The sequence below is a fragment of the Syngnathus floridae genome, chromosome 5, assembly GCF_059516105.1.
Source record: "Syngnathus floridae isolate MCC-2025c chromosome 5, RoL_Sflo_1.0, whole genome shotgun sequence".
Taxonomy (NCBI): Eukaryota; Metazoa; Chordata; class Actinopteri; order Syngnathiformes; family Syngnathidae; genus Syngnathus; species Syngnathus floridae.
In genome coordinates this window covers 9277916-9291628 of record NC_142417.1, presented here as the reverse complement: position 1 = coordinate 9291628, position 13713 = coordinate 9277916, and the positions used below count along the sequence as shown (strand labels likewise).

Below are 13713 nucleotides of genomic sequence, written 5' to 3'. Positions count from 1 at the left end.
GGGCTTGTTTTGATTTAAAACAAGAAGGATGTGTCTGTTCTGGAACGAGTGAAGAGAAAGAAGGGAAGGGAGGGGGCGGAAGAGAGAGTGAACGAGGGAATGGGGGTAGCAGTTGTGATGAGATCATTTTCTGGGCCTGGGTGAATCAGTTTCACTGTCAGTAAAGCATTTGTACGTGTGTCGAAGTTCATTAATCAGTCACTGAGAACTATTTCCTGTGTCGTTGGAAACAAATATTTGGAATGTTAATCCATTTGTTTGCAAATAAAATAACACTCCATGTGCCCCACTACTGACCATGTGGGATTCAGTGGTGTTTACCTACATAGACTAAAGTTTCTCAACACGAGGTAATCTTCGAAGGTTTACAAGTCACGTCTTATTACAAAATGCGCCACCTTCTGGTATGAACAAACACTGAATCCAAGGATTTGGACAGCCGCCAAATTATGAATCGTTACAAGGCAATTAAACTATGTATATTTAATTAGAACACGCGACAACAAATTCACATGTATTCTTGACTAGAATACACTTCATGTAATAAAGAGGAAATTTACAGTTTGTTTTGCAGATTGGGATGACGCACTTGAGTCAAGGGATTGTCTGCATCCCCAGAAACTTTCATTCAAATAACGCAAAACAGACTGCATATTATCCATAAAAGGTTTATTGCCCACAACAATTTCTGTAGGAAAAAAGGGCAGGCAATTTTACAACAAATACTGTGTTGATTACCGACAAAACTATCCTGCATTAAAAAAAAAAAAAAAAAAAAAGACATGCACATAACAAGGAGGCATATTATAAACAAACTAGAATAAAGTAAAAAGGGAAACTGCACAGGATGTTTGGGAGCAGTTAGATAATCTATCAACATATCGTCACCTTCGTAAAATGGCCTAAGTGCCCCATAACAAAAATGAACCAAATACAGTTTAAATCGTACTTAACTTCATTTGAGAGGTTGACCTGAATGATCTGTATGTATAATGTCGCAGGTGGCCAACGTAAGAGGCCGAAAAAATAAGTTGCCAAATCTGACCTATGCCATTATTTTAAGAATGTGACAATATGGAATCATAAATTAAAAATGCTCATCTTAAAAAACAAATCCCATACAAGGAAGGTTAATGAAGAATTTCAATATGGTCTGTCTCTGCGTTCCTGGCGATGGTCCCTGAAAGAGAGCAACAAAAAGCAACGCTCATTAGCTGGCATCTCAACAGCTTTCCAGCTCCTGCCCAATCACATGGTAAATGAGAGTATTTTGGCTGGTGCTGTACCTCATATCCATCTTGCCACCAGGTGGGCCCATTCCCCTTCCTCTGCCACCCATGGGTGGGCCTCCTCGGCCGGAACCACGGAAACCGCCTCTGTCCATGCCGCCGCGGCCCCTGAAGCCGCCGCGATCGCCTCCCCTGAAGCCACCACGATCGCCTCCCCAGCCTCCTCGGAAACCTCCGGGGCCACCTGAGGGGCCGCCGCGGTCCATGCCCCTGCCTCCTCGCATTCCCATTCCACCTCTGCCTCGTTCACCTCCAGAAGGAAATGGAGGCCCACCGCCCATGCCCTCAGGCTTAGGAGCTTTGCACTGGTTGCACTCCATCCTCCAGGCAAAGTTTTGGTTACCACAACCCCTGAAATGCAAAGCACATATTGAAGCAAGAAGCGTTCACACTGCACTAGTGAGCTAAAAGATAGACAAGTACATACGGATTAGGGCACTCCCAGTCCCCGGCCCTCTGTTGCATGTTGCCTCCTGTAGGTCCGCCACGGCCCATGCCGCGTGGGCCACCTCGAGGCATGAATCCACCGCGATCTCCACCACGGCCCATCATACCTAACGGGTTATGTGCCACAATTAGAAAAGCCCCCATCAAGCTGAATATGTAAAAAAAAAAAAAAAAAAAAAAGCCCTCCAGAAGAGAATCATTCTCCACTTACCTCCACGGCCCATCATGCCATCGCGCATGGGGATCTGGGTTTTACGGCGTGCCATCGATACCTTGAGTTTGCGGCCCTGAAACTCCTTACCTGTAAGTTTGACAACAAAAATAAGCATCTCCATTTCACACACACGACATGTTGAAAACTAAACCAACTCTTCTACCATCAAAGTGCTCCACAGCGGCTTTGGCGCAGACAGGCTCCTCGTACGAGAGGGTGGCATCCCCTTTGGGCTTTCCCGAGTCCTTGTCAGTGTAGATGTTAATGGCAAGTTGACCGAGCCTGCGATTGAACTGGAGGAAAAATGAGTAGTTAGCTTCCAACCATTTGGTTCCCACGATCTTCCAGCGCTATTCATACTCTGATTGGTCCGACGTGCTTAAAGAATTCAGCCATCTCGTCAATGTTGGCCTTCTCAGTCAAGCCAGTGATGTAGATGGCACAGTTCTCTGATTCGTCTTGCTCCTCAGGTCGTCCTAAAGAGAAACGGTTTCATTTTATAAAGATTTAACAGCAAATAAATGATCAGTGTGCTCAAACTGAACTCACCCATCTCACGCTCTTCGCCGCCCATGTGTCCTATGGTCCAGTGAGTGGGGGGCAAAAGAAATAAGAGAGTGAGGGAGGGGGGGAAATAGTCAGTGCATCCTTCTCAAATCACGCATACAACACTTGAGTACTACAAAACAGAGTTTAGACTTCATTACACACTGTGGGGCCATGTTAAACCATCATAGCGTACACACGATTGAAAACGTAAAATACCTCAGACCGCAATGAACAATAATTTTGTGTTCTGTGAAAAGCCTCTTAGACCAGTAAGTAAACGCTCCCCAAAAGACCAAAAGTAACATTTGAGATAGATTGTATTTTTTTAAAGTCAACCCAGTCATGAGCGGCATTTTTCCCATTACCCTTTGGAAATTTGGTCACGCAATAAGCAATGGTTGAATTTCACCAAAAAACCCTCTGAAATTGGTCTCAGGCACTGGAAAAATTCCCCCCAATTAGGACGTGTTCATAAAATTGACATTGTATACCACAATAGCAAAATGAATACTCAAAACATAGTTGGAAGTTATTAAGGCTTGTAAAGGACTAACCAGTGTAATTCTCGTTAACTTACCACCAGGCTTACTGAAGCCACCTCTGTCTCCAGCGCTGCTATGGGGGAATAAATGAAGATATGAAGGCCATTTCCCTTTTACAGCCACATCCCATGGCTCGAGCAAAGTGGCTTGATTGAGGGAGTCAAAAAACATTCTAGCGTGGCTAACAGCAATTAAAAGCCCCTACTGTTGTTATACACAATGTGGGATCATGTGTTAACTTATTACTAGTAACTTAGAGGTAACAGTTGTGTATAGAATCTTGAAAAGAATGTGACAGAAGTTAAACATTTGTAAAATGATTTCAGATGCATTGACAAATATACAATTGCTTTTAACATTATGGTCTAGATTATGTTACAGATGATCCAGATATATATAAAAAAAACATTAAAATGCATCTGGAAGTTTACATTAACCACTGCATACATTTAAAGTAAATTAAATAATGTTACATGGCAAAAAATGTAAACAGTACACATTTTACACGAATAACCAGTGATTTTTAACACTTGTTCATGTATTAAAAACAAGACAAAATAAAAACACCCATCATGCTCAGAAACACCACCATCCTCTGTTGTTGGCAAATAAGGCAGACCCCCAATCTGTTTAAGATCCCTCCTGTGGGGCTTAAGTTGGCGCCTCTGCACTGAGTACAGATACTTTCTAGAGAAAAGATGCTTTTAAATGGCTCTGTTACCTGTACGGTATAAATGTGACAAAGCATGTTAAAAAGTTCTCAATTTGATCAAAACAGTTGAATTCCAAAAACACAATACACAGTTTTAAACATTTCAGAAATGACAGTGACCACCCCCCCTCATACCCCTGTGCAATTCTAAAGTTCTTAACTGAAATATTTACATCTACACCCTGTTTATATCATTTCTGCAGAATTGCCAACTTATCACATGCCAAATTCACTCAAATCTGCCTTTACCAAGAAATAAGCAGTACTATATGCTGCATTATGTCATATTTGAACACCATTTCATGAACGGCGGCATTTTGATGATTATTTCGGATATGGGAACCCTTAAACATTAAAGCGCATTCATGTTTGCCCTACGAATAATTACACACATCTGACAAAGTGCCTTTCTGTTCAGCCCATCCCCAAAATCCCGTCACAAAAACAAAACTTGGCATCGTACCTCAGTGACCTCTTTACCTGCACCTAAATAAATTAAAAAAAAAAAAGCGCCTGCTTTCAAACATTAAGAACCTACTCATCGCAGACACACATTAAAGAAACTTAAGTCAGAAATATCCCACTGTGGTTAGTTTTGTGTTATATGGCTTGGGGGAAACCAGCTAACACGCACACGTGATGCATATCAAAAGGCACCAAATATGAAATGGGCCAATGTGTGCAGAGGGCTAAAACAAAGTAGCATGTGACCCACCTCCCTAATTTTTGGAGACTTCTTTCTCTCCAATATCAAATCACTCATGACCACACAAGTAGCATGTGACCCCGCCTCCCTACTTTTTGGAGACTTCTTTCGCTCCAATATCAACTCACTCATGACCACACAAGTATATTTTCTTGTTGATAATACCATCACTCATAAAGAGAGTGCATTTGTAGGATGTATTCAAACATATTGATTTCCGGTAAATTGAGTGGTTAAAAAAAAAAAAAAAAAAAGACAACACTGACCTTTTCAGTTCAGTAAAATGTGCATTACGTTTGTTTTTGTGTCCACACCATCACTTAAATACAGTACTGGTTTGGGATAAATTTACAGGTAAACCCACCAAATAAAAACTGTTAGCCACAGATATAACCTGAAACAAAATTTTCGGAGAAAACCAAGAATGTTTCCCCGCTCATTTGACCTGCCTTTAGGTACACATACATGTTTTTCGGAACTTAGAGAAACACCTTTACCCTTGTTCAATTGCCTAACCGTTGTTGGTGATAATTAGCCACTTAGTGCAGGGATAAACACTGAATGCTGTTGAAAAATACTTTTAAAAAAACCCATGCTGGTTTATGCGAAGGGCAAACAATTTAGTTGGGAATATTGTTTAGAGACAACCTTGATGTACTCCCCCCAAAAAAAAGAAAAAAACACCCAAGCAAGCTGGTTTATGCGAAAGGCAAACAATTTAGTTGGGAATATTGTTTAGTGACAACCTTGATGAACATCAGTCCGAATTTACTGAAGTCAAGTAACCATTTGCAAGACCCATTCACTCCAACCTGATGTGCCGTAAACGACAAACTTATCTAAAAACAGTACAACATGAAGGTCCCTCACGCCGCTATCTATAGAGTATACCAGTGAAATAGTGAATAGTGAAGGTTTAAGGTGCATTGAAATCCAATGAATTGAGCGCGAGTTGAATCAACTGTAGACGAGACGCTTTAATCCTTTTTTGTCTAGCAATTATAATTGAAGTCTGATTTCCGATAAACCTTTGCTATTTAAATCATTCGGCTGAAACCTTTAGAGATGTTCCCTTCCTATATTATGCACAGGCCCCAATAAATCGATTGAATGAATATAAAATGTTCACTTACCAAAGGCAATTTAGTGACAGAGCTGAGAAAAACAACGGTGCAAATGTCTTAAACTCATAGTGGCAATTGAAAAATCCCTCTGGTCATCATCAGCTTCAGAATTTTGTCTTATTTTCCTCAGCCCTGCCCTAAGTAGCCATAGGACTTGCAGAGTCAAAATACAGAGTCAGCCACATGCTCAAGAAAGAAACTTACCCCATGCCACGACCCATGCCGCCACGGCCACGATGCATCATTCCTCCTCTGTCAAAACCGTCACGGCTCCTGCCCTCTGAGTACCTTGAAGACTCTGAGTAGCCAGAGCCTCCTCCCTGGCCATCCTGTCTGTAATTATCTGGAAACAATGACAACTCCATCAAAATATGAATGTAAATAGCGCAGTAGTAAAACAGGAAGTGATCTTACTGTAATGGTTGGACTGATAGCTGGGCGGTCCACCTTGTTGGCCGTACTGGCCGGCTGGGGGCTGCCCATAGGAACCAGCAGACTGGGGTGGATAGGAAGGGGGAGGCTGCTGTTGGCTCTGCTGCTGGTACCCACCCTGAGGTTGGCTGTAGCTGGTCTGCTGGGCTTGGTAACCAGACTGCTGCTGGCCATATCCTGTCTGTTGGGAGTAGCTACTTTGGCTGTAACCAGTAGGCTGGCTGTTCGCACTGTAACTAAGGAGAGGGGGGGAAATGCATTACAAAAAAAAAAAAAAAGCAAAACGCTTTACTAAATTTGTGTCATCAAGATTTCATGTAAATGGGCACACACCTCTGCGGTGCAGCAGGAGCTGTCTGCTGACCATAAGCAGGATATGCAGGCTGAGCAGTATAACCGGGCTGAGACCCATAAGACTGGGATGCGGCTGGAGCAGCAGCGGCTGCAGCAGCAGCAGGAGCGCCATCATAAGCCTGAGCGCCATAAGCCTGGGAGGCTTGAGTGTAACCGTGAGCTGTCGACTGGGCAGCGGGATAGCCAGCTGAGAAGCAAATAAGACATTTCCCCCTTCAATTAGCCCATGAGCAAATCACGTCAAAGATCTTGACATTTGGTAATCCACTGATTCCATCTAGAATCCAATCAAAAACTTCACATACCTTGAGCTGCCTGGCCATAGGAGGAGCTGTACTGTTGCGGCGGCTGCTGTTGAGCATAACTCCCGGCAGCGGGGGTTGCCTGGGTGTACGAATTGTCAACAGCAGCAGCAGGCTGGGCATATGATCCATAACTTTGCTGGCCATAACTCTGCTGTTAAATTAAAAGCTAAATTAAATTACTGTGGTATCATAGACAGACATTTGGACCAATTAAATGGCAATATTGGTATATCATAATACACCTTTGCCAATAAATCCTGTTACGTGACTAGATTATCACTTGCTACATTACTTTAATTTGAGATTGGTTTAGTCTAATTTCCCCTCAATGTTCTGTATCATAACGCATATTTTAACTTGGTTGTTTTTGTTTATGCGTGTGAATATTGCGTTAAATTCTCTCACGGGATGCACAACCGATCAATAAATAGTCATCATTTACCTGGGCAGATTGTCCATAACCTTGCGAAGCCGGAGCAGCATAGGAAGCATACCTGCAAAAAAAGCAAGTTCAAGTTATTTGTTATTGCTGTGTTCAAATCATATGTTAGCCAGGTCAAATTTCAGTTTTCTTTTGTTTCTCTCTTTACATGATTATGGTAGTATTATAATTAGTATTGTTGTAATGTAGATTGTGTGCTTGGCACTGGAACCTTGGTTGTAATCGGGACGGGATTAGATAAACAGAACTAATTCAACCCGACTCCCTTTTTGACAAGTCACGTAAAAGAAAACGTGAGATGAAGTTGTAATAAGCGTGTTGTACTTGCCGAAATGAACAGAATCAAATCAAATACTCGTGAAGGATATGTGATCGCTAAACAATGAAAATACACAGAATATTCATTACATGCAGTTCATTGGATACTTACCCCGGCTGAGAACTGGACTGGTTGTATGAGCTGTAATCTGTTGTACGGAGCATGAAAAAAAAATACAATTGTTAAGATTTGAATCTTTTTACTCGCGCGATGCTAATGTTAGTGCTAACACCACGTTCAACCGGCCCGCGGTTTAAGCGCCATTCAAGCGCGACCATGAATGGCGAGGCTTCAACGCTCATACAGCTAACTGCAAATTATGATTCCTAATATCAAAAAGGAGATGGAAAGCGAGAAAAGCTCGTCAAAATGAAGAGGAACTGTGCAGCGGGATGGGGGCAAATCGCGAAGTACGTCGAATCACATTAGGCCTTGTGCCGGGCGCCAATTCACGACAATGGATATTTGCTTCAGTAGAGCTAAAACAATACAATTCTCAGACGCCTGGCAATAATTAAGTAAAACACTCACGCATTGATATATGATTAAATATTGCAGACTCTATATAACGAAAATCTTCCAAAATCTACACTTACCAGGAGCCGACATTTTGTGTATCTTGTAAGAGACGACTGGACAAAGTTGATTGTTGGAGAGACGCCTTTGAGTGCGCAACAACCAGGAAATATCGCGAGATAACAGGCTCATCTTTTCAAATAACGCGATACTTGGTTTGACCTACTAACGCAACTACTTCAACAGTGTCTTTCGAAAGTCTTTTTCGTATATGACGATAACAGTGCTCGTGAGCTTTATTTTATGTATTTGTACGAAAATATGAAATCGCAATTCGTAACAGCGTTCAGTTCCCCCGGCTCCTTGTTACCAAGCAGTTAAGACACAACAACAACAACAACACAGTTCTGCAACACATTAATGAACTTTACATTAATTTCTTCATTTTCAGTTATATCGAGCAGACGTAGGACATAAACAAATGTACAGCAGAAGAATCACTACACAGGTCAACAAATGTTTACAGTTTTTAAAACAATTTTTAAATATTTCTGGATATTTTGAAATTTTTTGGGACTGATTTCAAATATGACCGTGTTTTCTCTGGCACATTCAGGTTATAATAATAAGATAAGGCAATAAGTAAACAAACAAATGAATAAAAGTAAATACTAAACTCTGGTTACTAGAGAATTCCAATTCTGGAGGAAATTGCGTGTGAAGGCTTAGAGGCTGAAAAAATATGTGGATTGCTTTGAAATAATATTGAATGATGTCAAATGATATCGAATTGTATTAGTGAACCTGAAAGTCTCAGTATGTCCAACAGGTGGCAGTGTCACGCTCTCTGAACTGGTAGCGAAGAAAAGCGTATATGACGTCACACGGAAGTAAACAATACACGAAGCTTTCAAATCGCAGTGTTCTTACTAAATCGTGGATGTTTTGGACTATATATTTTTTGACATTTCATCAACGTATGGAGACTGTACAAGAACAAACGACAATATTCCTGCCATTAATAGCTAATTATTACACAGAGTGCAGATTTTCTGCGATCAAAATAGATGTAATCTATGGCCACTTCACTCCAGACTAATATACCAACGTAGCACAAGAAAAAGAAGAAGACGAAGAAAGCTCAAGTCAATTAAGTCATGCGATTTCGTGTATTTTCAGTATGGCTCGGATCAGATCGTCCAGGATTCTTTCTCGGGACTACCCTGCTGATAGCGCTCATCTTGATGGTGTACGCTGCAGGTCCCCAAGCCAGTCTCAGTTTAGGTCCAGGTGGAGAATTTCCACGTTTCAGAGGTATCAATTAATAAAGGGAATAGTTACGGTTTGACTGTAAACAACACTTGATTTACTTTTATTTTTCCCAATTAATCTGCCTCATAGACGTGTTCCTGTACGCCCTCAATCATGATGATTCGCCCTCCTTGCTTGTCAGCGTTGTGTTGCTGCTGCTGTTGGGGCCACGTCAGGAGCGTCACTGGGGCACAGTCGCCTACCTAGCCCTTTCCGTTCTGACAATGACTGTATTACCTCTTATTTACACGTTGGTCATCTTTGTCTTCAGTCTCGAGGCCAGCCGATTCTGTGGCTATGCTGCCATTCATCTGGCATTGTTAACAGCCCAGTGCCGTCACGTATCAAATAGGCGACTACAAGGCTGTTTGCCAGTTTGGATTCTGCCCTGGTTGCTGCTGCTGCTTTTTCTGATCATGCTACCTGGCTCACCTGCCCTGCTTAATTTCTGTGCCATATGCATCGGTCATAATTGTATCCTTTTTTAAAATATCACCAAGTGATGTAATTTGTAAATATTTCAGTGTGGTGGCAGTAGTGGTTAGCATTATCAATATGTGATTGTGTCAAATGTCAATGGGCCTTCCGATTGTTTTAAATACTTTTTCTGTTCTTTGCCACTGATGTACAGTCTTAGTAGAAAACTATTGCTTGATCACACTGTGAGTGAGGAAAAATAGTTACTGAAATTTTGAAGGTACTTTGGAAATTTCAGATTCTTCTTGTGATACTTAATGAACCTTTCAGATAATCACAGCTTCATTGAAATGCTACAGGAGCTGGAGAAAGCCAATTTCCTGACCTTCATACCCTCTTCAGTTTATATTCCCACATTGTGCAGACTAAGATTGCCAACCTACAACTCCTCACAGATGTACGAGTTATCTTGTTTCCACCCATTCCATTTAATAATCACACTCTCTTTAACTGTATTTAAAATCATTTTACTATACCCTCTCAAAGTTCCAGGTCACAATCTCAATTTATGCATGACAATCATGCACCCCCTTCAATGAGGGACCCCTTAACATTGAACCACTATCCGTGGGAGGAGCCACTGTCTGTCTGGAGCCCAGAGTCCGAAGCAGAGGTTTTGGAAGAAAACATGCTGAGGGCCGGAATACTTGCCTCCTTACAGGATGCCCCGGAGGAAGTGGATCAAAAAGTAGAAGTGCCCAAATCATCTGTTTCTGCACTTAGGTCAGTACCGATACAAATTTCCCTAATTGTACATTTCATGTACATGATGGATTTTAATTTGGCAGGATAACGACAATTGACAACAATGTTTCCCCCTAGACTCCAGCAGCTGGAGAAGATGGGCTTCCCCACAGAAAAAGCAGTAGTGGCACTTGCAGCCTCCAAACAGCTAGATGACGTTATTTCCTTACTCGTAGATGACGGCGTTGGAGAGCAGACTGTGGTCATCGCAAAGGGGAAAAAGACCACCCCACCCAAAGGCCCCTAGATGACTAAACACTGACATGAAACCTGGAAAAACTCTTGGCCTTTATACTCCAAACTGGACTGTTACTTAGATTTTTGCAGAGCTTGAACATAACACTTTTATTTCTTGTGAAATAAATTCGTATTGAACATGATTTCAGAGTTGGGCTGGGAATTTGAGATTACCTTTATGCAGTGCGCTATGGGTTTAGGGTTAGGGTAAGAATTATATATATATATTTATAGCTGTTATGTTCATCTTTGGACTACAAACTATTTGGTTCATTAATTTCTAGACCCAAATGTCCAATATTTAAACAGTGAACATCATTTTATTACAGCGATCATCAGGAGACAGGATTATATTAACACATTTGCAAGAAATAAAAATTCAAAAGAAGAAGTTGTTATACGACGGCATACAAAACAAACTACGATTGACAATTTTAAATACGTTCACAATAAGCTTGATTTACGATGAAAAATAAAACAAGTCTTCGGACAGCACCAACATAACAGTGGTTCCAGTTTTGTTTTTTCCTGTGTTGATTTTTTTTCTAAATGATGAAATAAAACCCACTGGATTATAGGATATGCAACAAATGTAAATATGTTGTGATATATTTTCTCACTTTTTCAGTGTGTATTTTACTTGGAAAACACATCATGCTCACATATAGCAACACATCTCAGTTATAGTAGTGATGACATCAAACTGAGTTTAACAATATAAGAGATACAACAAAATGAATAATAGAGGTTTGTCTGTGTAGTTCAGGAAATCGTACATGCTCATAAAATCTCATGGCATCGCTGTTCAAATTGAAAACGAATTACAAACTCAAGTCCAGTCTTCAATGTTACATCTCCACAAATGGATGAAGCTAAATGACCCTTATTGCCAAGATTTGTGGCCCGAGGAGCACCACAAGTAATTCAGAGCTTCCTTTTGTCAAACATGTGAGACCCTGCAGCTGGAAGTGGCTATGGTGATAACTTAAGGGTTGTCAAACGAGTTGTCGCGGGTGCAGGAGGACATGGTGGAGTATCATAAACATATCCCTGAGGTGTCCCCCAACCGAAATTTGACAGGAAAGCCCTCTCAAGAAGGCTATCAATTAGGTGTTGAGTGCCGATGCGATCTATAGGAAGGGAAGCCAAACCAGCCTGCGGTCCTCAAGGAATGGGGGGTGGGGGCTACTTCCCTCGAACCTTGGTGTCGAAGGACAGAGGAGAAGCAGGTCGATACGGAAGCGCACCTGCCCGCTTATCTCGGTAGAAACTAGGGGAGGCTGTGCCAAATGGTCCATCCCCAGAGCCTAGATCAGGTTCTGTTGAAGAGAGACAGCAGTTGGAACAGGGCCTCCCTGCCCAGCACTGGGTTTGACCAGGTGCAGACTGTTGTCTTCATCTCGCAATTTTTTTTTTTAAAACTGGAATTATCATAAACATGCCATCATTTTGATCAGTCACACATTTTTACAGTCTGTTTGGCGCTACAACTTGCAACAAAGTGTGTGTCTGGTGAGTGGGCTGCAACAACAGAACATTCAGTACACAACAGACCAGAGGTTAATGCCGTTATTCTTAACATAATTTGTGTTTGTGTATTTGAAAATGAACAAATGTGTTTTTGTGTTGTTCTTAACCAGTTGTGAAAAAAAAAGTTTGGGCAAACAATTTGGACAGAAAAAAAAAAGCATGGATGTATATTAGAGTTGAAGTTGTATAGAGTTGATGTATATTAGAGTTGTCCATATCAGTGATTTAGTTCAGAAAGGGACACTGCTAATAGATGAAGTTATCTAATGTTTCAGCAAAGGGCCAAAGGTTGATGAAGCTGTAGTTCACAATTTCATCACTAGAAGACGCAATTACAGTACACTTGAATTGTGCTTTCATCCAAATGCATAATGGAATGTATGACAAAGAGGGAAGAGGGGTGACCAAGCCTTTTAAGTTATCGACAATGTCAAAACTAACAAAATCTGATTTGAAGGGAAAAAAAACATTAAAATTAAATCCAAATGTTGCAGCACTACTCTCCAGACTCGCACAACATATATATATACTCAACCACATTAACCAACAAAGCACATTGATTTTCATCATTTAAAAAGCAGTTTCTTTGCTCGATTGTAAACGACTCCCAGAAGAAAAAATTGTACATAAATTTCAAGTCTACAAAACATCTAGTACTTTAAAGCAACTACACCAACATTCCTCAGTGCAGTAAGATTTTGTAATGTCATGTTTCCAACACTCCCTAACACTCCTTCTCTAGATTGGATATTTTAGTGTGTGTGTCTATTTGAGGGCCAGCAGAGCCGTGGGTGAGGATGTCTCATCGTTACCTGGCCAGACGATAGCCTCCAGCAGCGTCACCCTACGAGCCAGAAGCTCGAGATCAGCCTGCAAGTCGCGGAACATCTGCAAGCTAAAGTCCTATCAGAGAGCAGTGACAGGGAGTGCTGTATGAGGGGGTGTGGAAACACCAGCCTGAGTCCTGGGGGCTGCTCGTGACTGTTGCCACTCCCTGTCCCAGTAGGTGAGGTGCAGTGGGAGTTGGAGCCCCCTACCTTGACCCCCGCCTTAAACTGACCCTGCCTCAGGCCTCCTACTCACCATGAATACCGATCATAGTCTCGAGGATTAAAACCCTCTCAGCTAAGATCTTCAGCGCCTCTCTGATCTGATGTATTCCGTCCCCCTGTGAAGATAGATACAGCCGTCAAGGTTAGGAGCGCAAGCTTGAGGAACTGCACGCCAAGATGCAGGTCATTTGCTTTTTCTTCTCAATACACTTGAGCTGTTAGAAGGTTAAACAGTCCACACATTTGTCCAGCATTGTCGGCTTCCTACGTGGCTCTAGCTCCCTCATTCTCTGGCCATGCCGCGATACAGTATGACATCAGTCTCTGCCATGCTGGGCTGGACAACAGCAGCATGCATGTCACAGTATGACACACGTTTGACACACCAAACTATTCCAGGCTTTTTTACAT

The 13713-nt window shown here is 41.7% G+C and overlaps 3 protein-coding genes across 12 annotated transcripts in view; 1 reads left to right on the top strand and 2 right to left on the bottom strand.

Moving 5' to 3' along the window:
* Positions 1 to 652: 652 nt before the first annotated feature.
* Positions 653 to 8160, bottom strand: ewsr1b (EWS RNA-binding protein 1b). Of its 3 annotated transcripts, none has more exons than XM_088375520.1 (15): positions 8032 to 8160; positions 7547 to 7583; positions 7117 to 7168; positions 6675 to 6825; positions 6349 to 6556; positions 5998 to 6245; positions 5788 to 5926; positions 3077 to 3114; positions 2500 to 2529; positions 2311 to 2426; positions 2114 to 2243; positions 1948 to 2037; positions 1717 to 1843; positions 1287 to 1640; positions 653 to 1180 (listed from the first exon to the last, which is right to left on the bottom strand). In XM_088375520.1, the coding sequence occupies exons 1-15, from the start codon at positions 8141 to 8143 to the stop codon at positions 1144 to 1146; spliced, it is 1869 nt and encodes a 622-aa protein (XP_088231646.1). In that variant the 5' UTR covers positions 8144 to 8160; the 3' UTR covers positions 653 to 1143. The 3 variants fall into 3 exon arrangements, with proteins under 3 accessions (XP_088231646.1, XP_088231644.1, XP_088231645.1); XM_088375518.1 differs by having other exon boundaries at positions 5998 to 6251; positions 8032 to 8159; XM_088375519.1 differs by having other exon boundaries at positions 3077 to 3111; positions 5998 to 6251; positions 8032 to 8159.
* A 186-nt stretch (positions 8161 to 8346) lies between these two features.
* rhbdd3 (rhomboid domain containing 3) lies at positions 8347 to 10863 on the top strand. Of its 3 annotated transcripts, XM_088375528.1 has the most exons (6): positions 8348 to 9265; positions 9353 to 9512; positions 9615 to 9736; positions 10010 to 10136; positions 10226 to 10462; positions 10562 to 10863. In XM_088375528.1, the coding sequence occupies exons 1-6, from the start codon at positions 9109 to 9111 to the stop codon at positions 10728 to 10730; spliced, it is 972 nt and encodes a 323-aa protein (XP_088231654.1). In that variant the 5' UTR covers positions 8348 to 9108; the 3' UTR covers positions 10731 to 10863. The 3 variants fall into 3 exon arrangements, with proteins under 3 accessions (XP_088231653.1, XP_088231654.1, XP_088231652.1); XM_088375527.1 differs by having other exon boundaries at positions 8347 to 9265; positions 9353 to 9736; positions 10232 to 10462; XM_088375526.1 differs by having other exon boundaries at positions 8352 to 9265; positions 9353 to 9736.
* Positions 10864 to 11013: 150 nt separating this feature from the next.
* The window catches only part of emid1 (EMI domain containing 1), a 40229-nt gene continuing 37529 nt past the window's right edge, over positions 11014 to 13713 (bottom strand). For 3 of the 6 annotated variants that reach the window (XM_088375524.1, XM_088375523.1, XM_088375521.1), the window contains exons 15-16: positions 13063 to 13153; positions 11014 to 12039 (exon numbers count right to left, since the gene is read on the bottom strand). In XM_088375524.1, coding sequence (XP_088231650.1) covers positions 11906 to 12039; positions 13063 to 13153 — 225 coding nt within the window. In that variant the 3' untranslated portion in view covers positions 11014 to 11905. Of the gene's footprint in view, positions 12040 to 13001; positions 13154 to 13333; positions 13419 to 13713 lie in introns of those variants that run through there. The other 3 variants (XR_015858534.1, XM_088375522.1, XM_088375525.1) reach the window with 3 other exon arrangements.

Excerpts from the sequence above, each read along its gene's own strand:
- ewsr1b (XM_088375518.1), bottom strand. The coding sequence starts at position 8,143 with ATGAGCCTGTTATCTCGCGATATTTCCTGGTTGTTGCGCACTCAAAGG. Across the intron at positions 5,927-5,997 it reads CTATCAGTCCAACCATTACA|ATAATTACAGACAGGATGGC; the intron begins GTAAGATCACTT and ends CATTGTTTCCAG. Across the intron at positions 2,530-3,076 it reads TGGCTTCAGTAAGCCTGGTG|GACACATGGGCGGCGAAGAG; the intron begins GTAAGTTAACGA and ends ACTGGACCATAG.
- rhbdd3 (XM_088375526.1), top strand. The coding sequence starts at position 9,109 with ATGCGATTTCGTGTATTTTCAGTATGGCTCGGATCAGATCGTCCAGGA. Across the intron at positions 9,266-9,352 it reads AGAATTTCCACGTTTCAGAG|ACGTGTTCCTGTACGCCCTC; the intron begins GTATCAATTAAT and ends TCTGCCTCATAG. Across the intron at positions 10,463-10,561 it reads TCATCTGTTTCTGCACTTAG|ACTCCAGCAGCTGGAGAAGA; the intron begins GTCAGTACCGAT and ends GTTTCCCCCTAG.